The sequence below is a fragment of the Amyelois transitella genome, chromosome 16 (assembly GCF_032362555.1).
Source record: "Amyelois transitella isolate CPQ chromosome 16, ilAmyTran1.1, whole genome shotgun sequence".
In the NCBI taxonomy this organism is placed as follows: Eukaryota; Metazoa; Arthropoda; class Insecta; order Lepidoptera; family Pyralidae; genus Amyelois; species Amyelois transitella.
Window position 1 is genome coordinate 3,513,462 of NC_083519.1, and position 27,587 is coordinate 3,541,048.

Sequence of the window (27,587 nt, forward strand, 5' to 3'; positions counted from 1 at the left end):
CACACCTCGTCTCCCGTTGCTAAGCTTTCAGTTCTATTTCCCTGCGGGTTCGACACGTGACAGTCGCATATACGAATACTTGATAAAAACTCGTGATACATTGATGATTGACATGATTGAGAGTAGTGCGTGTCAACCCCTTGTGGTTTTTCTAAAAATAACTTACGACTTCCGTGCGGTTTTGTGTACATAATGTGCTTTCTAGTTGGTCTATTTCCGTACTCGTAAACATGTTATTTGTGTCTCACTGAACAGTGCCACCGCGCAAAAAATAAACACTGCTTTCTACCCCGTACGGGAACTCTACAATAGGGGACTTTTTCTGTATTATTTTTATCATACTAGTATTAAAATAATAGTCGATAATGCTAGTAACATTAAATCCGCCTATTGTTGTTACAGTCTTGATGCATCTCGTGCATGCATAAACATTAATGTTGTACAATTTTTCCACAAATTTTCATTTCTATTTGTACATGAGCGTCTCGTTTTGTTCTAGGGTGGCTACCCGGCCAAATTAAAGAAGGTGCTAATAGTGACGGCGCCGTTGTGGTTCAAAGCGCCCTTCGGCATCCTCCGGCTGTTCGTGCGGGAGAAACTGCGCGAGCGCGTGCACACGGTGAGCGCGCCGCAACTCGGCTCGCACGTGCCACGCGCTAGCCTGCCGAAGCAACTCGGTGGACAGTTGGAACCCGACCACGCAGCTTGGTAAGGTTTCTTCTAAGTGGTTTCGTGATTGTATTATAGACGACAGGCGCTGCCTTATCCCGACTTCGCTCAGAATAGAGACGTAAGGTTAGTATATACAAGACGTAGAAATTGTAACATTATAAGACTATAAAAATGCCATTGTTATGTGAAACTCTCAAATGAAACTGTAAATTTTAATGCTATATGGAAATGTAATAGTGGTTGTAACAGTTGGCGACGAAACACTTAAAAGTGCATTACCACTACTACCGATTTATATGATTCCAAATTCTATATTATATATAATAGTATACAACACCACAATTTTAATCAAAAGTTCTTTGCTCAGTCAAATGGTTAGCGTTAGAGCATGACTTTAAATTTAATCCGCCTTTTTTGCAATACAAATTGTGGTTGAACTGCTGGGAAATGGGATTGGGGGAACACGATGGTGACAAAAAAACAATATTCAACGTTTCCATGGCTTTTTCTATACATACTATTAAAGTAAAAGAGAGACACATTATATGTAAATATGTAAATATGAATTTAAAATACTGAAATTACACAATTGTGTCTTGTGTAGCTTTTCGTTTTACCAAAGTTTCTTAATCCCTGTCTGTCGTCATTCTTAGTAATAAAATAGCAACATTTTAGGCGCCTCGGTCACGGAAAGGCCGTGTTTCAACAAAAGTTGTATTGTAAATGTCACTGAAAAGCTTAAAATGCGTGTGGACTTTCCCTTACAAAACTCGCCTATTTCAGACTTATCATATGAAATCATTTAAAGATCTTACAGAGCAAGTTTTAATTACTCGCATTTACAAGAACATTATAGAGAATTTTCTTGGTAGTATAGATGAAAAAAGAATATACATTTCAGTATAGTTGTTATTTTTTCCAGTAATTAGTGTAATACATTTCTTTTTATTTTATCATATTGCAGGTTAGAACACTGTAGAAACTGTTACACCAACAACCTCCAGAACTCTAAGTTAGACGGCGTTATCGACGAATATGTAATCAGCAATCATATACCCAAACCGCAAAATGGTGAGATCTCATACTTCATGCATGCCATATCCACGTGAAATAATCATTTTCGTATAGTAGACTTTGTAAGTTTTTGCGAGAAAATTTAAGCGCTGGCTTGGTAACTAGTTAGTAATTAATATAAAAATTAACAATATTAGCTAGCCGGTTGAATGTCGATTTTGGGACAAATAATCGGAGACCGGCAGCCGAACCTAATCTAAGTCTTATTTTTTCACAGCATGTTTATATTATTGAACTGAATTACTACCGATTAAGTTAAAGATTATAATACAAGAAGAAGAAGAATACGTCTAACGGATAAATCCCGCATAATTAATTTAATTTATAGTTAAATATAAATTAATAAGATTAAACAGATTGAGTTAGCCTCGAAGTAAGTTCGAGACTTGGATTACGAGATACTAACGCAACGATACTATATTTTATAATAAATACTTATATAGATAAACATCCAAGACGCAGGCCAATCAGAAAGACCGTTTCTCATCATACCCTGACCGGGATTCGAACCCGGGATCTCCGATTTCACAGACAAGCGCACTACCGCTGCGCCACAGAAGCTGTCAGTAAAATTACGCTACGATTAATAAGAAGTGGAATATATGCAGACATTTTTAAAATGTCATGACATTTTTAATTTTTAACTGTCTACCCCGCAAGGGATATAGACGTGACCATATGTATGTATTTTAAAAATGCTTATAATTTCTTTAGCCATTATCAACGAATGACTCCAACTTGTTTACTAGAATACCGGCATTTATAAACGGAATTGTACGTATTGTTTACGCCCGATTGTTTCCTCAGGTATAATAGAGCGGGCGGTCGAATGTGACATGACTAGCGACCGCGCGGCGAACACGGAGACCGCAGACATGCACATCAGCGGAGACCCGCCGTACACCTGCGACCCTAGCCCGCTAAGGTATTTATCTAATAGAAACCCTATTATTGACTTTTTCCAAGATTGTCCTTAAGAAACATAAACGCGAGTTAAAGAGTTCTTCTTTAGCGCCATCTGTTGGCAATTGTTTTTTGTACACAGTTAGTGCCATCTATCGGCGACAAGTAGGTGCAGTATGGTGCAAGTTATTTTATTTAAACATGGTTTTTTGTGAAAATAAAATTATTTCTCGAGGTAAAATAAAGCCATGTTAGTCTTCAGTCTTTCAACGATAGAAGAGATATGCACTAGGTGATTTTATTACAAATCAAAAATATTTTTTTTACTAAGTGACTGACCGACAGGCAACATACAACCGAAACTACTGGCCGTGGGAAGCTAAAATTGAACATAATTTACAGAAGTAAGAGAAGCACAATATGAGAGTCCAGTTATTGAAATTCCTACTAAAACAGGAATACTTAACTCATGTGAATCTGAGACTAGTAAAAATATTTAAATTATCTTATTATAGACATTTACCACAGATCATTCCCCGTCTGCCAAAACTGTAAACTAATGTATTTTCCTCTATGAATCTTGTAATTTATGTTCAAATACAATAGGTCTAGTCTTATTAGTAATCCCTTTACATTGTGCATAGGATTATCCGAGTGCATATAACTCAATCGCTTTTCGTTTCAGGCATTCGCACGGGTACAATGGCGACGTGAAGGGCAGACATATAAACTCAACAGAGGACGAAGAAATAGATGTAAATAGTAAGTATATTTGTGCTACCAATTAACTTGGGGCGAAAATACACTTTCTGTATGTATGTTTGTAACGCGATAACTTTCTAACCGCTGCTCTGCTTTTGATGAAACATTAAAGGTATATAGGATCTGTCAATAGTATTTTTTAAGTTCGTGCGGCAATAACATCGGTCAAATCGTTTTTGATATTAAATTTAGTAAAACTTAAAAGTGGGGTAAAATGGAATGCGCGGCGGAATTAATATAGTAATACTTATTATGTATGATAATAGTATAAAGATTTGCATAAATACTTTATTGTATTTTGTTCTTTAAAAAAAAGATAGGTAAAACGTAGGTGTCATACGTCAATTTTGATAAGACAATATTTATACAATATTTTTGTTTATTTTTACGTTAAGAGTAGAAATTTCAAATCATTATTTTTACAAAATATATGAGTTCAAGCAAACCTATATTGGGTATGTGAAATCGATAAATTTAATTTGAAAAATAAACAGTTTTACAATTACATGAGTAAATTGTTTTTTGAATAGCGTTTGTTAGGAAACATGTAGCGTCGAGTGAATCGGCGATTTAACGATGTAGGTGCTTAGGATCGTATCGGAGAACGTAAAATTGATTTTATTGCAAATGCATATGTTTCGTCTGGTACTGTCGTTGCTGTTGTGTTGTGAGTGGTTATTTATGTTGAATTATTAGTTAAATATTCTTTTTCGTATGCGTATGTACGTATCGAAGGCTGCGCTTAATTTATATAGTTTACTCGTAACTGTTTAAATCCAGACCGCAGTGTTTCCAAATAAGATAAACAGTATTAGCTTAACTATACGTGATCGTGCCTTTTTCCCGGAGGGGTAGGCACAAGCTACATTTTCCCTCTTTTTACATATTGACATGCATCTATCATGTTTTCATACAAGCCCTTCGATTTAGGGCACTCTTCATCTACCAGTATTAACCTTTTCTATTACAAGCGGTTTTATCCTGTTTACAAACACAAAAATACGGTACTGGATCTTTCATACCGCCGTGATCCACACACACAATAAAATAAAATTAAATAAATTCTCTTTAGTGTCTCGTGATCCCCAACCCTTTCTTGACTATCTAACAAAACTTTTAAATGTTTATTATTATCACATCTATATCACCTTCGGGGTAGACAGAGCCCATAGGCTTGTAAAGGCTGTTAGGCCACGAGTTGTTTGATGATGATGATAAAATTGAGATTCAAATAGTGATAGGTTGCTAGCCCAACGCCTTAAAGAAGAATTCGAAGTTAGTAAGCCTATCCCTTATTCTTTATTATATTGGTGCTGGTAACCACACAGCACTTTCTAATACTAATTTATTATTCTTTTTCTTTGACTCTATATGTGATCCACGATTTAAAAAATGACGTAAATGTGGCCACTTTAAAATACTACGAGTAATGTTTTATTCTTTCTTTTTTACTCTTTATGTAATCCACGATTTAAAGAAAAATGTCACAACTGTGTCAGGTCGCACATGGTCGTCGGGGTCGGCGTCGCCCGCCGCCTCGGACGAGGAGTGCGGCGGCGGCGCGCGCGGGCTGCCGCCCGCCGCGCTGGCCGCGCGCCTGCGGCTGCTGGGCCGGCGCGGGCTGGCCGCCGAGTACGACGAGATCCGCTCGCGCCCGCCGCAGGGCACCTTCATCAACGCCAAGTGAGTGCGTTTGTCCAAATTAGTAATCTTAATTTGTATCAGAGTCCGCAGACACATTAAATATTTTTCTATATTTAATGTGTCTGCGGACTCTGTCCACCCCGTAGGAAATTGAGACGTTGCTTAGTGAGCATTTATGTGATGCAAGTGTCCATATATTCTAGATAATTATTTTTAGTTTAATTCTTATAGTTAATGTGTGATTACATAGATGGTTCTGTTCAATATTAAAACGCGATATGGTTTCTTGCATTGTATCTAATATAAGGTCAAAGAAAGTCCCGAGTTAATGAGTTTAGCAGCAGTGGTGGATTGTTTTATTAGACGTTCAACCGTAGCGACAGCGTTATTATGGTGGATGGTGGTGGGGACGTCTATATCCCTTGCTGGCTACACACGAGAGACTGATAGGCCACGTTCAGCTGTTTAGCTTTATGATAGAATTGAGATTCAAATAGTGACTAGCCATTACCTCGCCAAGTTTATATTCCTTAGTCGCCTCTTGCGACATCCATGGGAAATGAGATGGATTGTTCCAATTTTTTTTATATTGGTGCCGGTAAACACACGGTGTATGTTGGGTGGTGGGGATGGTTGAGATGGTAGCGGCTACATTCACGTTCCTAAATGACAAGTGAGCCAGAAAAACTAATGGAAATACTCATCAACCTTAGGTCTCAACGGCGGCCTACTACCGTTTTGGACTCGCTTCATAATCCGCTTATTCCACAATACTATTGAAAGCTGAATCTTGCCTTTTTTAAGCCATCATATCGTTTCAAAGGCTACATTCGAAAGCACACCTTAACTTAAGATGGCCAAATCTAATCACAATAACAAAGTTACTGCTATACATGTAAAAATGCCATTACAAATTTTATCATCCTACCCCCAACATTGTCCCATAATATTATTCTTACAACTGATTCTATTCTTGATGAAAACCAAACATAACATCTTAATTTTAATATTCATCACTAATATATTGTTTTTTTCTTTTTCAGATTGCCGAATAACCTAGCCAAAAACCGTTACACGGACGTATTATGTTACGACCACTCTCGCGTGCTGCTCTCTCAGACGGACCCCGACGACCCCACCACAGACTATATCAACGCTAACTACGTCGACGGCTATAAACAGAAGAATGCTTTTATTTGTACACAAGGTATGGATATTTCAATTGTTCTGCTTGTACGAGAAACAGGCGAGTGTGCGTTGGATTTCATAATTTCTCCTGTAACTTTTCTCTATCGGAAGAAAAAAGTGGGCAGTGGTCGCATTTCTCGATTTGCCAAATCCATAAGAATGCGTACTACAAACTTTTATTATTCACCAGAAGACAATCAAAAGGCGAGAAACAATAAATATACTCTTTTTTTTCTCAGATTTTAAGTGGATTGAAAATTTTGAGTGAAAATCTTTATAAGTTTCTCGCCTATTTCACGATTTCTTTCGTGCTGACTTTTGACCTGACCATTTGGCCGAACGCCTCCGATTTGGTCAAAATGACTAATTAAAAAAATGATATCCCCAGGCCCCCTCCCCAAAACGTTCGGCGACTTCTGGCGCATGGTGTGGGAGCAGGGCACGCTGGTGGTGGTGATGACCACGCGCACGGCGGAGCGCGGCCGCGTCAAGTGCGGCCAGTACTGGCCCGCCGCGCCCGGCGCCGCCGCGCGCCACGGCGGCTTCGCGCTCGCCAACGAGGCCGTCGACGAGGAGGACGACTACACCATTACGCATCTCGTTCTCACCGACTTGAGGGTGTGTGTTATTGTAATTATATTACCTATTTTGCCAGTTAAAAACATTTTTGGTGTCTTTGGCGCGGTCAAATCTATGTTCACCTTAAAGCTTTCAGTGTTTCATATATTTTTTTTAATTTATAAATGTTAACTATTGCGGTAGCAGGAATACCTACGTGACGCATCAGTGAATAATATTGTTGCACGTAGTTCAAACTCAGCGAGGTTACCCCACTTCTCATAACTCATCTTTGTATATAAGCCGTTGATTAATAAATGTAAATAGATAATTCCCATATCGTTAAGTCTTGCTTGACGTTCAACTAACGCCAGCCGTTGGCCCGCAGAGCTCGCAGTCGCGGCGCGTGTGGCACGGGCAGTACACGCGCTGGCCGGACTACGGCGTGCCGGGCGGGGGCGGCGCCGCGCCCGTGCTGCGCTTCCTGCAGCGCGTGCGCCGCGCGCAGCTCGCCGCCAGACAGGAGTCAGTGCGATACACGCATACATACACACACACATACATACATACTGCGGCGCCGCGCCCGTGCTGCGCTTCCTGCAGCGCGTGCGCCGCGCGCAGCTCGCCGCCAGACAGGAGTCAGTGACATACACACACACACACACACACATACATACTGCGGCGCCGCGCCCGTGCTGCGCTTCCTGCAGCGCGTGCGCCGCGCGCAGCTCGCCGCCAGACAGGAGTCAGTGCGATACACGCATACATACACACACACATACATACATACTGCGGCGCCGCGCCCGTGCTGCGCTTCCTGCAGCGCGTGCGCCGCGCGCAGCTCGCCGCCAGACAGGAGTCAGTGCGATACACGCATACATACACACACACATACATACATACTGCGGCGCCGCGCCCGTGCTGCGCTTCCTGCAGCGCGTGCGCCGCGCGCAGCTCGCCGCCAGACAGGAGTCAGTGCGATACACGCATACATACACACACACATACATACATACTGCGGCGCCGCGCCCGTGCTGCGCTTCCTGCAGCGCGTGCGCCGCGCGCAGCTCGCCGCCAGACAGGAGTCAGTGACATACACACACACACACACACACATACATACTGCGGCGCCGCGCCCGTGCTGCGCTTCCTGCAGCGCGTGCGCCGCGCGCAGCTCGCCGCCAGACAGGAGTCAGTGCGATACACGCATACATACACACACACACATACATACTGCGGCGCCGCGCCCGTGCTGCGCTTCCTGCAGCGCGTGCGCCGCGCGCAGCTCGCCGCCAGACAGGAGTCAGTGCGATACACGCATACATACACACACACATACATACATACTGCGGCGCCGCGCCCGTGCTGCGCTTCCTGCAGCGCGTGCGCCGCGCGCAGCTCGCCGCCAGACAGGAGTCAGTGCGATACACGCATACATACACACACACATACATACTGCGGCGCCGCGCCCGTGCTGCGCTTCCTGCAGCGCGTGCGCCGCGCGCAGCTCGCCGCCAGAGAGGAGTCAGTGGCATACACACACACATACACACACACACACATACATACTGCGGCGCCGCGCCCGCGCTGCGCTTCCTGCAGCGCGTGCGCCGCGCGCAGCTCGCCGCCAGACAGGAGTCAGTGCGATACACGCATACATACACACACACACATACATACTGCGGCGCCGCGCCCGTGCTGCGCTTCCTGCAGCGCGTGCGCCGCGCGCAGCTCGCCGCCAGACAGGAGTCAGTGCGATACACGCATACATACACACACACACATACATACTGCGGCGCCGCGCCCGTGCTGCGCTTCCTGCAGCGCGTGCGCCGCGCGCAGCTCGCCGCCAGACAGGAGTCAGTGCGATACACGCATACATACACACACACACATACATACTGCGGCGCCGCGCCCGTGCTGCGCTTCCTGCAGCGCGTGCGCCGCGCGCAGCTCGCCGCCAGACAGGAGTCAGTGCGATACACGCATACATACACACACACACACATACATACTGCGGCGCCGCGCCCGTGCTGCGCTTCCTGCAGCGCGTGCGCCGCGCGCAGCTCGCCGCCAGACAGGAGTCAGTGACATACACACACACACACACACACACATACATACTGCGGCGCCGCGCCCGTGCTGCGCTTCCTGCAGCGCGTGCGCCGCGCGCAGCTCGCCGCCAGACAGGAGTCAGTGCGATACACGCATACATACACACACACACACATACATACTGCGGCGCCGCGCCCGTGCTGCGCTTCCTGCAGCGCGTGCGCCGCGCGCAGCTCGCCGCCAGACAGGAGTCAGTGACATACACACACACACACACACACACATACATACTGCGGCGCCGCGCCCGTGCTGCGCTTCCTGCAGCGCGTGCGCCGCGCGCAGCTCGCCGCCAGACAGGAGTCAGTGACATACACACACACACACACACACATACATACTGCGGCGCCGCGCCCGTGCTGCGCTTCCTGCAGCGCGTGCGCCGCGCGCAGCTCGCCGCCAGACAGGAGTCAGTGACATACACACACACACACACACACATACATACTGCGGCGCCGCGCCCGTGCTGCGCTTCCTGCAGCGCGTGCGCCGCGCGCAGCTCGCCGCCAGACAGGAGTCAGTGACATACACACACACACACACACACATACATACTGCGGCGCCGCGCCCGTGCTGCGCATCCTGCAGCGCGTGCGCCACGCGCATCTCGCCGCCAGACAGGAGTCAGTGACATACACACACACACACACACACACACACATACATACTGCGGCGCCGCGCCCGTGCTGCGCTTCCTGCAGCGCGTGCGCCGCGCGCAGCTCGCCGCCAGACAGGAGTCAGTGCGATACACGCATACATACACACACACACACATACATACACACACACATACATACATATAGACGGTTTATTCCACTTTGCTCAGCTGGGTGATCATGAAAACACTGAAAAGCCACGTTCAACTGTACTATATAGCTAAATGATGGAATTGAGATTCAAATAGTGACAGGTTGCTAGCCCGTCGCCTACAAGAGGAATCCCAAGTTTTTAAGTCTCTCCCTTAGTCGCCTTTTACGACATCCATGAAAAAGATACGGAGTAACGGTCAAAAGTGTCGGAAACCACACAATCAGTCATATTTTAACATTTAAATAAATCTATAGAACTTGATACCACACTAATCCCATAGAAGGACAACTAAGACAATTTCGTTAGTGTCTAATCCCAATCTAATCCCATGAAACTACTGGGACTAGTGAACCAGCCCAGAATCTGAAAGGTGCCCACAGGTTCAAATCCCACCTCCGCCAAGTACCAATGGCTATTTGTATACTAGTTTGAATTCTATTCGATGATCTCACAGTAAAAGAAATCATGAAGAAACCTGCACATTACCAATTACCATACCATCCGTTGACTGTTTACCATAATTACTTGAACTTACATACACAGTTGAACCAAACTTATATTCAGTACTTTTCATTTTTATTTATACAACGCTATATTCTTTAGTATAAATTATTAATTCAATTACCTAATACTTTTTTTCCCATTTACAGTTTAGGAGACGCGTGGGCGGGACACAGTAGAGGGCCTCCGATCGTGGTCCATTGTTCAGCGGGCATAGGAAGAACAGGTATTACTTTTATACATGTTTTTATACATATAAATCTATCTGTGTAATTTGTCCAAAAAAATCGTTACTCTGAAGTAATTCCCAAAAAAACTTAACATATAATCCCTTCTATGCGAGTATATACCCTTACGGGGTAGACAGAGCCAAAAGTCATCAAAAGACTGAAAGGCCACGTTCAGCTTAATAAGAGAATCGGGAATTTTTTGCTAATTGCGTCGAAAATCTTCGTACCTTACGAAGTGCGAGAAGACAGATTTCCTTTTATCGATTTTAACAATCTGCGCGGAAAGAGAGGCAGCTTTCACACAATAGATAGGGTAGGCTTCTTCCCTCAAAAAAGTACAATATTCGTTCGTTAAAATTTACAAGCATGTTTCATTGCTAATTGATTAATAACCATTGCAACAAGCATTGGACATTTGTATCCAACGTTTGTTGGCCGACTATGATTTTTATTTTGTATTTTCCTTACAATATGAATATTCTTAAAGCTGCACTATTTATAAATAATACAGGTATTAAACTATTTTTTTCTGGGACGTTCCGTATCATGTTGTAATGATCCGTGTTCGCCGAGCGGCTGGAATAGTATAATGCAACGCGAAACTTTGAAATCGGCCTTTTCATTTTACAACACCTAAAAAGATTTAATCTTTTGTCACTATATGTGATAACCAGAGATCGGAATAGGTAGATTGAATTGGGGTCAATGAACTGAAACGTATATATTAATATGGACATGCCTCCGGGATTGCGGGATTTGTAAATTGATGAAGAATACCTATATTAGTGGTAGCTGTTTTCCCCCGACTTCGTTCACGTAAATTGTAGTCCTATGTTACCCGCGGACAATGTAATTTACTGCAAGTGTAAGTACTGAAATGGAATCCCAGAAAAGAGGCTTATCCATGTTATGCTTTCTATGGTAATTCATGATGCAAGTACAAAAAATCAATCTACCTATTCCGATCTCTGGTGTTAACCGATAAGTATGGTCTGTGCCGTGTGGTTTCCGGTACCACTATAAAAATAATAGAACAACTTCATCTCTTTTCTATGAATGCCCTAAAAGGCGACTAAGGCAAAGTCGTATAAACTTGGGATTGTTTTTTGACCTTACCTTACCAACCTGTCACTATTTGAATCTCAATTATATAATTAAGGCCAATAGCTGAACGCGGCCTATCAGTTGATATAGAGGTGACGATATGATGACGGTCCTGCAGTGCTGAAAATGCTGCAGTGCAGTTTGTTACCGCTTCTTCTGCACTGACGCCTTGGAAGCGGCAGTAAACTTAGTTTTGAAAAATTTATTTGACGTCAACTTATGTTGTTAAACCATACGTTTTTACAATTATTAAGCGATATGAAGTATCCTATAATAATGAATACCCGGTTGACCGAGCTATTTGCTCGGTTAACCAGAGATGGCGCTGATATAGTTTCTTAAAACGCGGTTTTTAAAATGTTTATATATCTTGGGAACCGAGCTTTTCTCGAACCTAGGACCTTGATAAATCGATTCCTTGAGCCGAAAAGCCCCTAATCTGTAACTTTCACGAAAATCGTTGGAGCCGTTTCCGAGATACTATACTATAGATACTATAGATTTACTATAGACTATACATATATTAGTATAGACAGAACTCGTTTTAACTGATATTTAATTTTGAGCATTAGTTAATTCTAGTTTTAACAAAGGCATTTAGTAAAAACTAGTTCTAACTAGGGAAAACGCGTTCTAACTAAAAACTAGTTTTAACTGTAACATTATACAAGAATTGGTCGTTTAAATATATTGGATAAATACAAGAAAATGTCCGCCAGGCACGTTCCTGACGCTGGACATCTGCGCGCTGCGGCTGTCGGCGGAGGGCGTGGCGGACGTGCGCGGCACGGTGGAGCGCATCCGCGCGCAGCGCGCGCACTCCATACAGATGCCCGACCAGTACGTGTTCTGCCACGTGGCGCTGCTCGAGTACGCGGTGAGTCTCGTTTATACCGCCAGTGGGACATCTGTACACGCGGCGGCCGCTCGTGGGACATTGGTGCTGGTTGCTTTTTTCTAATGTTTCGCGCGTTTGAAAGATGCATCATCATTGTGTAAGACTTCCCACTCCTGGATTATGGTAATAGTGAGACCCTGAGTATGGCTAACTTCAGGATGAAATTGATCTTCTTGAATGTTTATATATTTTGACGGCCTCTGCGGCTCAGCGGTAGGGCGCTTGTCCGTGACACCGGGGGCCACGGGTTCGAATCCTGGCCAAAGCATGATGAGAATTTTTTTTTTCTGATTACCCTGGATCTTGGATATTTATCTATGTAATTATTTGTTAAAAAATAAAGTATTGTTGAGTTAGTATCTCATAACACAGGTCACGAACTTATTTCGAAGCTTACTCAATCTGTGCAATTTGTCCTGTGTGTGTTTAAGTAACTCACTTCAATTATTTTCCAGGTGATGCAAGGCTATTTGGACAGCTCGGAGCTACCTAGCTTCGAGGACGAGCACGACGACGAGTCGGAATGAAGACTGTCGCGCCCCGCGTGCGCTTTGCTATAGTGAATACAGTGGACAGTGATATACAGTGAATACAGTGCTTAACAACTCGTGTGACATCATATACAAATAATTCAGCGCCGTGTGACATCATATACAAATAATACGACGCCGTGTGAGACTCCATATACAGCGAATACAGCGCCGTGTGACATAATATACAGCGTCGCGTAACATCATATAACACCGAATACAACTCTAGAACGCAAAGGCGATACAACGCGATCACAAACCAGCGATTGTCAACGATTCAATACGGCGATCTACCGCGTCGCGTCTTGTCGCAAGTGCGTTCAGAGGTGTACATTGCTTTATCCACGACGTCTGTCGAAATGGAAGATCGTGTAACGAAATTTAGGTACGCTGTTATTCGCAGGAGTTACTTTTACCTGACTATAAAAAGAGGGTCATGTGTTTGGCATGTACCGCGCGGTGATCAATAAGGAAAAAAATTCGGAAATAGTTGTGACAGTTCGCAATGTAACCATTATATATTTTAACGTCCAAATCAAACATTGCACGTACCACACATGACCACTAAAATATACCCTTTGAGTCGCTATCATTTACTACTGCTATTTACACAAATTTTAACGTCAATAAAATATTGTAGTGATGAATAACAGTGATGATCTACTCTATCACACTCGGTCCGCGACCATATAAAGCGCAACAGCCGCACAAACGAGATGTGTTCATGACACAGACATATATATAGCTAGATAACGCTGTTCACACATCTGAATGAAATCAAGGGTTTTGTGCGTATTTGAAGTCAACAGGGCGGTTTGTTTTTCTAATTACAGCACAAAAATACATTTTTATATTTCTGTTTTTGATGAAGATAAAGATGCCGAACGAAACAATCTTGAAGACCTGTCACTCTTGATAAGATTTGGCACGCGAATTCTAGCTAGATCTACGTCTGTGGTTCAAGTAGTGTAAGTGGCAGGCGATGACACCAGCCATAGTACCGGGAGCTCTTAAACCGGTTAGTCTTATGAAATCGTATGTTCCTGTAGCACTGATATATCGGACGGTTACGTCAAACCTCGTTATTACAAGTATTTATTTCGCTTATTATAAATATTAGTAACCAAAAATATTCCCGTAATTAGAATTGTATTATTTATTTATAAATGAAGTATGGCTGTGTGAATTATTTGTCTTCGTGTAACTATGTATGTTTATATTTTTTCAATGAATTGTGGCGTCTTAATTATAAAAACCTGAAGGTTTTATAAATTAATTTTAATAACCTGATCGAGAGTTTGATACATTTTTTATATGTTGAGGTGCTGGTAGGGTAATGCATACATGACTGTTACATCATTTTTATATTACATTTAATGTAATGTGCATTTCATTTTTATAATAATCATTAATAAAGTCCATGATGTTCGACAGTATTATGTGAACTAAACATTTGCGCATCATTAAATTATTATAGATATTATGATAAAAGTTGTATATATAGACTGAATAACGTTACAATGCTCCAAATTTTACAACTGGCCTTGTGATAGGAGGTCTCGCCGCGACTGAATTTAATTTACTGTCGTAATCGACAATAGCGCCGTATGTTAACTACATGAAATATAAATTGTAAATAAAGGAGTATTTACTAATTAGTGAAACAAAGGAATAGCAAAAGACTATTTATTTTTCAAAGTAACCTGTTAGCAACATATCTAAAGTGAATATTTTGAAGCGCCGTCCTTTGTCGCAACTTACATATCTCCGTAGCCAACTGTGTTGAAATTATCTTGTTTTCCGGCTTCACTTCCCGTCCCCGCAAATAGAATCTCTTAGTCCTAGATTGCCATAGTAGTATATAAAGTATTTAATATTACAATCCACCTGAACTTGTAGCTTTCTTCGTGCTCTACAAAGTATGTGTCCCCGTCAATTTCACATATATATATATATATATTTCTATAAAGCTCTGAATTCTTCTTCGTGTGCGTAAAAATATCTTCCTTCATTGTATTTGAGCTGTTTGTAAGTACACTAAACAAGGAAATCGTTAATCTGAAACAATTGTTGGTTCTGTATCTGTAAATATTTTAATTATATTTCTGTTAAAATTTAAACCCTTGTGACATATTGTGTGAAATAAAGAAAATCTTGTAATATTTGATTAGATTTGTTTTATTATACAAATTCGGATATTTTCCTGAATTGGGCGCTCTGCCGAGTTAAGAGAAAATAATACACGTATTCAAAAATAAAATAACGTCCTTTTATTAACAGTGTCTTTCTAATTAAAGTAAAACTTAAGTTTTTTCAGTTTTGAACGAAATATTATAAACAATTTGATTTTGAAGATTGTATAATAAGAATGTAAAATGAGAACATTATGAACTATAACACTTATTGTAATCAACAGGTGGTAGGTAATACTTAACATTGAATACTTAAAATAATTTTTATTTCTTAATTTATACACTTACAAAACATTAATTTATTAAATGTGATTTTAATAAATTGTAACAGCCGTCATGAATTTAACTTTAAACGAAAGAAAGTAGAATTTTATATTATAAATTCCAAATTTTGAATCAAAATTAAACATGATTGAAGAATGTACCCCAAAAAAAGATGCTATATATTTAAATCCACATCAAATATTTTGCCATAAGTGTTTTGGATGATTTGATATTAGTTTAATAAGTAAACCAATATTTCTTCAATCTTTAAATAAAGAATGTGTTTCGACCACAAAACAAAAAGTTTTCGATACCACAGCTCGAGGCCTGAAAAGTCGCGATCGAGACACAAATCCTTACTGAAAATCTATAATTACCTATAAAACAAAGCTATAATATTCGTTATAACTGATTTTTCACATATAAAAAAATTTACATAATACATCAAAGAATATTCATAGTGTATGAAAATATAAAATAATAACGTGATATACTTACACCAATACAAAAAAGAATAGGACCACTCCATCTCTTTCCCATGGATGTCGTAAAAGGCGACTAAGGGATAGGCTTACAAACTTGAGATTCTTTTTTTAGGCGATAGGCTAGCAACTTGTCACTATTCGAATCTCAATTCTATCTTAAAGCCAAATAGCTGAACGTGGCCTATCAGTCCGCTCAGGACTGTTGGCTCTGTCTACCCCGCAAGGGATATAGATGTGATTATATGTATGTATGTATGTATGTATATACTTAAACTAAAATATTTTTTGTCCGTATTTTTTACGTTAGTTTGTCTGACTGTTAGTATCTCTTAAATAAACAGAGGACCAAACAATACAGACTCTAGGTACAACTAATTTTTAAATTTGTACGTACTGTTCGTCGTCAATCGATCTACCGACATTGTTACGAGTATAAAGAGAGCTTATACTATTTCTCATTCATACACTACAAAATATTCAGGTTCAGTATATAAATGTCCCGTGAATGACAGTAATACTTTTTCTTTTCCCACTCAAACAAAGTCATGTACGGTCAATTAAATAAAAAGAAAAGAAAGTAAAAATATTCTTTTGGCATATAATATTACAAGTAGTTTTTATATTGTAGTACTTATTTGTTATTATAACAGGAAAAATAAATATAAAATGTCATTTTAAATTGTTCTTAAAAATAACACACTAATTAACGGCACTGTATAAAATTATCATGAATTTCTAATCTACTTATACATTAAAAATGCTCTAACTACTTAAATTGTGTTACTCCTTTGAGTACAAATCTGGGTATTTATCGATGAATCATTCTCTTTTTGATGATGTACGTATTTTCATTGAAGGTATAATTTGTATTCATAGAATGCTGTGGAAAGTAGAATTCTAAGACAAAAATAAATACAAAATGGCAAATTAAAATTCTTGGCAAACTTGTTCAGAAATAATAAAACGAAAATGTGTAAAACAAATTTATAAAAAAAACTAACCTATTCGTAGCCAACAATTATAAATTTGCCAATTACACTAATAATTGTTTAAAGTTCACATTATACAAGGAAATATCATTGTATAAGATAACTTCCTTGACATAAGATTGGGATGGGCATAAATTACCATCTTCTATTTTAGCGATGGCTGTATATCAACGATCTTACTTCCGTCTCCTGAAATGGTAGTTGCTTAAGCACCTCCGCTTAATCAATTTTGTATACCTACTTTTTTAGCCAAATAGGCTGCTGGGGCAAAGACTTAGCTAAATCTTATGTATAAATGAAGCCATTTAGGGCACTGGATAGTCAATGACGCAGTGTTATTCACAAACGTCACAAAGGCCTATTTCTTATCCTCAACCTTCTTTCACTAACTTTAAAGTTAAACGAGAAAGAATCTAATAAGTGATAGTGACTTTTCAACGTTCGTGAATAATCTCACCATTATTGTATTGTAAATTATGAACATAGAATACGTTGTACAGCGAGGTTTAAGAATAGAAGGTGAGCACGGATGTGTGGTTGCCGCGGACGAAGAGAACGGGCGGCAAGTCGCGGCTGAGCATCTCCAGCCACGCCATGTACAGCGGAGCCGATACCGAGCCCTGTGAATATTATACACATTGGTTATCATCGATACTATAACTAGAAACGTGCACGTGTGTACTCTAATCAAAACCTCGTTCGAACATACATAGGTTCGAGTCACACTTCAGTTATCAAAAATGATATCCATGAGTTACGTAGGTATTGGAATGATACGCTAAGTGAGGCATAACATCTTGACAAAACCTGCATATTCAAGCAACTGGATATGGAACTATGATTGACAGTGTAGATATGATTCGATTTGTTAAATAACCTGACTTACCCACCCTAGGATCGTAGATAGTTGATCCAGGAAGATAATGATGTACGGCATGTTAGCAATACAAAATGTCCCCTCTATCACTATGAGTTATACGAGTAAGTAATTGATTCTCTTTTAGATAGGTTTTTACTGTCTTACCTTCCTCGGCATGGGTAGAGACATGACGACAAGGCGCGCCTCCGAAGAGTTGGCCAAAAGCAACTCACGAAGCCGCAGCTGACGATTCGTCTTCTCCGCTAAGGTGAGAAGCTCTGTTTCGCTTATGGAATATTCTGGAATATTTGTATCAAAATGTTGCATATTGAAATGATAGACGCAAATGTAGGGCAAAGTGAGGGAAAGTAACATACTATGCTAGCACATAAAGTGGAACAAGCTAGGAGGATTGTGGTACTTTAAAGTAATGAATGGCAGAAACTGCTGACACACTAGGTGCAAGGCAGAAGTCCCCACTCTCACGGGGGTCGACCGTATAAAGGAATTCCCCATCGAAACAAACAAAGGGTGGACATTGTTGGTTAACTTTCAATCTTAAAATATCGCTCCAAAATAAAAGCATTAAGTTTGTCTGGCAACAATAGGACAATCGTCAAAACTGATTGGGCCCCGAGTCCAAAATTTACAGATAAAGGTAGAACACACTAAACAAAAAACGGAAAATAACCTTCATTGGCATTGTCCGCGGTAAACTTGCGTATGGTGTCGTCGAACAGTTTCTTGGTGGCTTCCTGCGGCGCCTCGCTGATGTCCTGCACCATCGTCAGCGACGAGTAGTCGATGCGGAACTTCGACAGCAACGTCGCCATGCTGAATGGTAAGGGTAAAATTACTTTTGAATAGTCTGCTTTTCAAGGGATTTACAATAGCAAGATATATCCGAGGTCATCTGTCATGTCACGATTCTATACTTAGGTACTAGAAGACCTCTACAACGTGTAAAGTGTTTTTACTGAATAAATTTTTTTGAATTGAACAGATTAAGGTGATCATTCGATGTTATTGGTTACGCGAGACTTAGCGTGTAGCGTCAGATCAGATCATGATCCACAATTTGTAGTAAAAACATCAAAAAGTGGAACAAACATACTTCCTCTCCTCGAGTTCCATCTCGTGCCTCCTATTGGCCAGCGCGAAGATCCGCAGCTTGCAATTTGTCCACGCGGACCGCTGCGACAGAATGTACGGCAGCAGGATGGTCAGACCGCCGTCGTCGTACAGCCACCACACGTCCACCGTGCCCGACTCCTACACATAGAATATAGGATTGAAATAACACAAATTTGTTTAATGATAAGAGCCTTTACCTATCGCAACGAGATTGATTACGTTATTAGAACGTTTGGAACCCGCAGTTGAGTGTATTGCAGAACTGAGATCTATCAACTATATCTTTATATTCTTCATCTGATGTTACTTAATTATTTTGTTAAAATTGATTTTCACACGACCTTTTTTTATCATAAATGCACAAATAACTTCTCTTGAATATCGTTATTCTTAGACACTCTGCGTATGAAGGAAATTTCTCTGTAGGTACTACATTATTTATGTTTTGCCTACCATACTTGAAATACTAGAAAGAAGTTGAAATAGAAGAAATATGAAATTTGCATAATCTAGGTTTTTTAGTTAAAATAAAGCGATCTTACCTGTTTCTTCTGGAATATGCTCATTTGAGAGAGTTGATCTTTGGATATTTCGATTCCATTCGCAGCCTTGTAAATTATTTGTCTTTTGAAGTCCATTAAATTCTTTTCTTTCTTCTTATTTTTGGTATCTTTTTCGGAAATGGTGAAGGAACGAGACGTTGTCATGTTTGCAAGACCTGCACAACAAAATTCAGCCCCACTTAGTTTTAGATGTTATTTCTTTTAGTCGAGATACAAGTGCACATAGTACATAAAACAAGGACTGCACTATAGTCTTCTTGATTTTCTGATGGTACGTTAAACCGTTGGTCCCTGTTCTCAACTGGTTGAACTAAGAACGAACATTTCAATGACAACACTTCAAAAAAGTCAGTGACTGCAGCTGTAGGTACCTACCTATAAAACGTTACTTGTGGCGGGTGAAGAGATTATATAACAGACTCACTGTGGAGGTTAGCGGCACTGGAGGGACGGGAGTCGGAGCGGATGTCCAGGTCAGAGTCGGCGTGCATGATGTGTCCCCCGCGCCGCACTGCTAGCTCCGCGCTGCCGGAGCTGGTGGTGGTGAGGCCCGCGCTGGGCGCCGCGTCCTCGCAAGCTGTGCCGTGGTCAAGGCCGCCCGCCACGCGGAGGATCGCCACAGCTAGGCGGTTGTCGAACGCCGTACTGGAATAATAAGAATTTATTTATTTGGCTTTTTAAATCGTATAAACATGAAAAGTATAACTTTGTGGAACAAGGCTTTTCTTCTGTAGAGTGAAATTTAGAACGCAAGTGTAGTTATGACGGTTATATTTATATATTTACAATTCATTTAAGTATGTAAAAGAAATTTTCAATACATGAAAGTAAGCCACGAGCAACACGTTGGGCGCCAGTTTTCCCACACCGTGCACACCGTAACTGAATATTGCAAAGATAACTTACTATAACACATTGAAGTCAGCCACCAATTGTTTAGGTGGCACAGAAGATCAGTACACCGCCTTATAGCCCATGAGCAACACGTTTGGGCACCAGTATCTAGACAACCCACATATCTCTACAAAATAATTCTTTTAAATATTACTTACTGCAATACATTGAAATAAGCCACCAGTTGTTCCGGGGGCGCACTAGGCCAGTCTGCCTTGTAGCCCATGAGCAACACGTTGGGCGCCAGTCTCCCCACGCCGCCCGCCTGCATGAGAGCGCGCGCTCCCAGCTCGAATGAAAAGCCGTGTACGCCGCTGCAAAAAGCGCGAATTTTGCGCCCTCGCAACCATTCGTCGCTAGAACGGAATCGTGCAGCACGTTCTTTATATGAAAGTTTTTTCTGAAATAGAAATTATCACATACAGTTTTGTCCTATATGTTTACCTTCCATTACAATTTCTGCCGCCTATCGTTTACCTTAGGGAGATTTACTGCTTAAGAACGTTATCTAATTCAGGATAAAGCAAATTAACACTAAGCAATTTCAATTATTAACATTTAGTAAAAATAACTGACCTCAGAAATATCCCCAACGATCATGAGCGAGCCGGCCTTGGTAATCAGATGGCCGAGGTCTATGAGCGCCGGCCTGGTCTGCGGAGTGCCGGCCAGTATGAGCAGCTGCGGCCAGTAGTTCTTTACGTGCTCTCCAGTGCGGGCCAGGGTGAAAGCGCTGCATAGCGCCGTCTTGTACATTTGGGCTTGGGTACTGCTACCCCAATTTACGTCTGTGAAGGAGTATTAGCAAAAGTTATTGTATGGTGTAAGAATCAATTGTTGTATATAATAAGGAAATAAAGTCCTTAAAAATCCTATTTCTGGACAACACTTTTTATACCTACATAAATGAAAAAGTATTCATGCTTATGTGATAATGAAAAAAAAATTGTGTATGCCAACTGTTTATCCTCCCGTGCAGATTTAAGAAGGAAATTAGTTGCCTTTCAGTCTTTTCGAGACTGTTGGCTCTGCGTAAGAAAAAAAAGTGATATAGGTATGTGTAAAAAAAACCATATTAATACATTAAAAAGTATTTCGCGCTTAGACCATTTTGCTTTATGATCATATTGATTACAATCATAACGAAATATCCTTTCATCTTTTGAAGTGTTAACATTCTGTATGTTTAGAATACAAGGAAACATTGGCTGAACGCCAAAAGCAACAGGTTGCACGCGGGGATACTGTTCAACGTAATGATAACTTTGCTGAAGACAGCAAGACCACGTATTCATAATAAATTATCTTGACCATTGTACCACTAGGCAAGCTAATACGACTAAAATTATATCCATACTAATATAAATTCGTAAGTAACTCTATTACGCTTTCACACCAAAAAATTCTAAACTGATTCCAATGAAATTTGATGTGGAGATAATTTAAGACCTGGGAAATAACTTTTTACCATGGAAAAAAGGGGTTCCCATCATATTATGTGCGGTGTGGCAGAACAGCGAATGAAACCGCATGCAAATGATAGTCATAGGTAGTAATACTCGTAAAATTCCTAGAAGAACGTCAATAATTGGGTGCGTAATCAGACTACCCACATTTTTAAAAACATAAATACTCGTTTATTTTCTACTTTCTGTAAGTAATCCAATGCGTCGAAACGAAGCGGATATAAACAAAACAGTATTGGCGATATGAGTCAAATTGAAAGAGGCATGGAACGTGTGATGCAATCGCTCATGAGGTTCAATACAAAATTAGCTTCAGTCAACAAAGCTATTCTCGTTTCGTGTTCATATTGAACATTCTAAATTGGTTATTCCCTCCATTCATAACAATCATTGACACTGATTGAAATTGAATTTTCTTGCTATTTACACTTGATCGAAGCTATTTTCTGATATTTTGTTCACGGAATAACATCCAGTAAAAGTATTAAATAGCAATGTTCTGTGTCGAGTAGGATGAACGTTCAGTACCATTGGCATCCATGATTTTCCCCCCAAAAATGTTTAAGTAACAAACGAAACTTGTTTAAGCAATGGATTTCAGAAAATTGAAGCCCAGGGAGAACCTGGGCTATCTTACAACTAATATGACCGATTCAAGTTGAAGATTTTTTCTTAGTGGAAGGCATATGAGCAATTTCGTTTTTCAGTTTGTGGTAAGTGGTTTTGTTTCTTTATTTTATTCTGTAATGTCCATTAACCAGTACAAAAATAAGAGTGTAACTGCTACAAGGAATAATATTTAATTTTGAAACTAACCAGGCTTGCGGTAGTGCACGATGAGGTATAACGTGAAGAAGATGGCGAATGTGACGAGCGACATCTGCCAGCTGATCAGCAGCATGATGGCCACGCACATCAGGAACCCGGCCAGCGACAGCCACATGTTGTAATACTGGATGATATTAAAAATTAACTTTAGAAGTGAACAGAAGAACTTAAGGAAGAAAACATAAGTTCCTTCTACTTTACATGAAAAATACATTAAAAAAAAATACCCGGAACGTTGGTCTCCATCCCAGAGGCCGTACGAGGGCTGCGTGGAAGGTGCAGAAGTTTATGAGCGCGTAAGATGTCAGGTAGAAGTTGGAGATGAGGGGAGCAATCGTGTTCAGGTCAGCTGAAACATAAATTACCTAAGTTAGTGTACAATCACAGAAATATTTTTTACTAAACGATGGGTATTAGTTAAATAATTTGCCAAAATGATAATCGTTTACTGTTAATCGAACAAAGATTAATAGATATTCCCCCCTGCTATGCTTTGATCCTTAAGGCGACTCAAATGGTAGGCAAATCAACCAGTCTAATAAAATATAACTTTTTTAAAAAGTTAATATAAACAATGAAGCAAATTACCTACCTATCAAAAGGAAAGCGAGTGACACAAGGAAAGTCAGAACATATCCGCGATACGGCTCGCCGTGTTTTCCATAGGGTTTGGAGAAGAAGATGAGGCCTGGGTAGATGCGGTCGATGCCCAGAGCCTGGATGAGCCTGGGTACCGACAGCAGGTTGGTCAGCGCCGTGGACAGTGTGGCCGCCCAGCAGCCGCCGTAAATCAGGGGTCCCCAGGCTGACATCAGTTGCATTACCTATGACGAAAACAAATAAAAAATACTTTGATATATTTAACTTTATTTTGCTGCGGCGAGGGAGGACATCTTTTGGAAACGTGCACATTCTTAGGCAGCTAGATGTGTAATAGAAAAAAATCAAAAATGAATACGGTCCCCCGAAAAGGTTGCATCAGACGAGAATGACTTCGAGTAAGTACCTGACATAACCAATCCAGGATCGTCGTCAAAGACGTAGCAAATGCTCTTCCAAGTTGAAGCTTGATGACCATATAAGTTGGTCATTTGTAAAGATTAGTTATGCAGTTCATTCTTGCAGTATTACGATAGCGACAAGAATAATAAATATAGGCATCAACATGAATCACAAAAAAGACACGATTTACATAGATTTATCCCTGACAAACATGGCAAATTATAGTGTAGAACTTACCGAATAGCTGTTATGAAGGCCGTACTCGCAGCCGCCGGGGGGACAGGTGCTAATCTCGTCGACGTTGTAAGTGCCGTTGACGATAAGCGTGGCGTTACCGCTAGCGTCCCTTAGGGCTCCGCCGCCGGACATGAGCACCATGAGCGCGTAGCTCACCATAGATATGAGCAAGGAAAGCAGTGTGCCCTTGGGTATGGCCGATGCTGGGTCCTAAATCAAAGTATTTAGATAAAAATTTGCTTCAAGAGGAGAATTACACCAAAATGATCTTTTTAACGAAGTCTTACAATGATCCGTTCGTGCGGTTTGACTTTAATGAATATAATTAGTTAAGTAGGTATGTTTTCCAAATGTAAGAACATATATCACATCGCCATAGAAATAGAATTGAGTCACCAAATAATTGCGTGTTCAATTGACTTCAATAAGCAACTCATCGTCTTGAAACAAATGGTTTCCAAGTTGATTAGGTCAAACGAATTGTAAGCTCAATGTAGCTTGAAATACGATTTGTTTACTGGATAGGTCAATAAAGAAAACTTTGTAGAATTTCCATTTGTCATGATATATTTTAGAATGAGTAACTCTCAATTCGACGAACTGGCAATAATATTTACGCTTTTACGTTAGCCATCGATCTGTGTGTGTGTGAAGATACTATTCCAAATCAATAATAAATATTGCTTCAGTATTAACTCTACCAAATGTGAGTTGAGTGTAAGTGATAAGAACATCGTCCAAATAAACAGGTAAACAACAAAGAATCAATACATTTGCTTGTTAAAATGATGTACAGAAATGAATGGGGGGCAGTAGTGATGAGTTGAGAGGGAGGCTCGGAGGCGACTCCCGTCACCCACGCCCATGCCGCTTAATTAAGTGGTCTGACGTCATGGCGTCCAATCGACGGCTACCGCCGAAGGCTGCATGTTCCTTTTAAATAGGGATCGAAAAAACGTAAGGATTTATATCTTTAGAATGCTGCTTATAAGTAAGATTTTTTGAACGCAAATGTTTGGATTGGAAGGCGAAGCCTAGATGAACGTTCTTTTCTAAATTGGCAACGTTCTGGGGAAATGTCAGACCAAAATTATTATTCGAAACCGACAATCTATGAGAGAAAGTGGTCCAAACAAAAAATTTATAGCATTATTTTAGTGATTATGAAAGTATATGTTTGAAAACGTCTGAAATATGTGACCACTCATGCAGCAGTCTGACTAGTACAGAATAAAGTCTTACTTACCTTGAGATCTCCAGAGATGTTGGCCCCGGCCTGGATGCCCGTGACGGACGGGAAAAATATGGCAAACACGCTGAAAAAGTTCTGGTCTTGCTTTTCACTATACCGGAAATCTTGGTAGAAATTTCTCTCGAACACGGAGGCTGGTATTAAAAAAAATTAAATCAATTACTGTTAAAAACATTTTGTACGATGGGCGGTGGTTTAAGGTTATAGAAAGCTTCAACGTTAACTTACGTTGCCTTTATTGCCTTTGTCAACACTTAGTCATCAATTTTTTTTCGTGGTTTGCTCCGTTCGGCCTCTTGTTGTTAGTTTGGACAAAGTTTGAAAATTTATTTGTAAATGGTTCGGTATTTAGTTAAATAAAGATTTATTTGATGGTTATAAAAGAAGGGAAATTAATGTAGAATAAAGTTAAAATAAGAAATAACTTAACATATAAAAGACAATATACTCACTACTAACTCCGACGAAGCCTCGTGCAATCTCCTCATCGGTCTTGGGCCCCATGATGGTGCCTACTATGAAATCCACCATGGCTCCCACAATGATTGCGATCAAGAAATTCTGTCGACAAATAATTTTAACATTTTTGAATTAAGTTTTTGTGAGAAACAAGTGAGAAACATGAAATATCTACATCTAAAGTAATTAACTTTTTTTTGCGTTTTGAATTTAGGGAGATTAACACTACTACTACAGCTCAAGTTTTATTTTGATGTCTGATTACAAGTTTACTATAGATGTTTCTTACTATATTATTATAAAAGATATTTTCTGTGCCTATTATTAGCACGGATTCTGTACACCTAGTTCGTACTTGTCAATCAAAATGCTGCTACTTTGATCATTATAGAAACGGCTTACTGTAATTACCAATTAATACATTTAATACACACGCGAAAAAGTATAATTTGCTAAAAAGGAAACGTCAGGCCACCAGTGATTAGTGGGGTCCGGTAATTTGCGGTTAATTCCGTAGAGCTTTTACACTGAAATTAATGCAATTTACTTTACGAGGTGCGATCGTCGCGTGCCTTCATCAATCTTCGGATGTCGGGCGAAACACGTACTAAATGCTCACTTAGTACTTTCCTGGGTGACCTTCATTGAAATGTTGTTGACGTAAAAAGTTCCACACATGCATAACATCTTTATTCTTTAGGGGGTGGACTGTTTTAGTGTCAGGATGCGGGTAAATGAATCCCAAAAACGTAACGTGACGATACCACCCATGTAAAATATAATAAAATGAGGGCTGTTGTATTAGGACATAATATTTTTTTGTATTAGGTTTTTACTTAAATCTTTGTAGGCTGTAAAAAGAGTTATGTACAAAAAAACTATTTTTATTTCCCGACAGTATTCAAATGTGGGAGAAGTGAAAATCTATACAAAATGAATTAAATTTTTCCAAGATGACACACATCACGAGGCGCTGTAACAAGTGGGCCGTTAAATAAAACCACAGGTATGCATACCTACTTATGCATACAGGTATGCATATGACCAAGGAAGCTAAACGAAAGCTAAACAGGTTTAAGTATTGACACGGGTTATTTACTGAACTGTCCTGGATAACCAACAGCTATGAAAATTAGATAGGTTATTAAAAATATATATATATATTATTGTAAGAATAGAAATATTGATAAAATTCCAAAGAGAAAGAGCATGTTTTCAGTAGTAAACCAACTTTGTAAGTTTCGTTATGTCATTGTAACCATTGCGAGCTTTTTATCCTTTGAATCGATAACTACAGAAATAACACTAAAATTCTATGTCTGCCTGTTTTATTATATCGTAGAGATGAACGGACGGAATGGCAGGGTAGGGCAGGTGGCACGCAATTGACCTCCCAGCAGCAAACAAGGCTTCACCCGGCAAATCGATACTCGTTACTCTTCCTGGACAAATTGCCATCGACAAGGCTATGTTACTTTTGAGTTTTTATGTTTGTATAAGATACTCGTAACAAATAAATCGAAGCGATGTCTATGTAAGAACCCTTGATCATCATTATCGTAGTCATCAACAACCCTCCATGACCCATTGCTGGGCATTAACCTTATTTTGTCTATACCAACTTTTGATATTAAATTCCTCATAGTTAAATATTGCATATATTTATTTTAATATATGTTTATTATACAATACCACTTACCGACCAATACCGACCAACCAACCACACCAATGGACCAACCATTATAGCTAGCCCCAATATATTTACTTAGTCGTTAGTCTACCAAGTCTCAAGACTTGTATTACAGATAGAACTCGACGATATTTTTTCAAACACAAATAATCAATTCTTCAAAATTTCTTTGTGAAATTACAAATCTGGGCCCAGCCAGTCCGAGCCCACGGCACAGATGACGCACATTTCCAACAAGGCGACGGCGTCTACCGTCATTGACGCCCCCGTCCGAGATCTTGACACTG

General features: G+C 40.3%; 2 protein-coding genes across 2 annotated transcripts in view; one reads left to right on the forward strand and one right to left on the reverse strand.

The window, feature by feature from the left end:
• Positions 1-15,153, forward strand: part of LOC106129680 (tyrosine-protein phosphatase non-receptor type 9) — a 49,586-nt gene extending 34,433 nt beyond the window's left edge. The window contains exons 5-15 of the mRNA XM_060948633.1: positions 500-708; positions 1,637-1,743; positions 2,554-2,671; positions 3,335-3,411; positions 4,911-5,094; positions 6,099-6,262; positions 6,632-6,861; positions 7,190-7,326; positions 10,374-10,450; positions 12,278-12,435; positions 12,912-15,153. Of these exons, the coding sequence (XP_060804616.1) occupies positions 500-708; positions 1,637-1,743; positions 2,554-2,671; positions 3,335-3,411; positions 4,911-5,094; positions 6,099-6,262; positions 6,632-6,861; positions 7,190-7,326; positions 10,374-10,450; positions 12,278-12,435; positions 12,912-12,983 (1,533 nt within the window). The 3' untranslated portion in view covers positions 12,984-15,153. The remainder of the gene's footprint in view (positions 1-499; positions 709-1,636; positions 1,744-2,553; positions 2,672-3,334; positions 3,412-4,910; positions 5,095-6,098; positions 6,263-6,631; positions 6,862-7,189; positions 7,327-10,373; positions 10,451-12,277; positions 12,436-12,911) is intronic.
• A 1,042-nt stretch (positions 15,154-16,195) lies between these two features.
• LOC106129733 (bumetanide-sensitive sodium-(potassium)-chloride cotransporter) overlaps positions 16,196-27,587 on the reverse strand; it is a 35,757-nt gene continuing 24,365 nt past the window's right edge. The window contains exons 7-20 of the mRNA XM_060948543.1: positions 25,604-25,712; positions 25,146-25,285; positions 23,900-24,109; positions 23,253-23,484; positions 22,888-23,009; positions 22,649-22,784; positions 20,943-21,154; positions 20,525-20,766; positions 19,897-20,117; positions 19,452-19,627; positions 18,890-19,047; positions 18,467-18,609; positions 17,941-18,074; positions 16,196-17,536 (exon numbers count right to left, since the gene is read on the reverse strand). Of these exons, the coding sequence (XP_060804526.1) occupies positions 17,423-17,536; positions 17,941-18,074; positions 18,467-18,609; positions 18,890-19,047; positions 19,452-19,627; positions 19,897-20,117; positions 20,525-20,766; positions 20,943-21,154; positions 22,649-22,784; positions 22,888-23,009; positions 23,253-23,484; positions 23,900-24,109; positions 25,146-25,285; positions 25,604-25,712 (2,349 nt within the window). The 3' untranslated portion in view covers positions 16,196-17,422. The remainder of the gene's footprint in view (positions 17,537-17,940; positions 18,075-18,466; positions 18,610-18,889; positions 19,048-19,451; positions 19,628-19,896; positions 20,118-20,524; positions 20,767-20,942; positions 21,155-22,648; positions 22,785-22,887; positions 23,010-23,252; positions 23,485-23,899; positions 24,110-25,145; positions 25,286-25,603; positions 25,713-27,587) is intronic.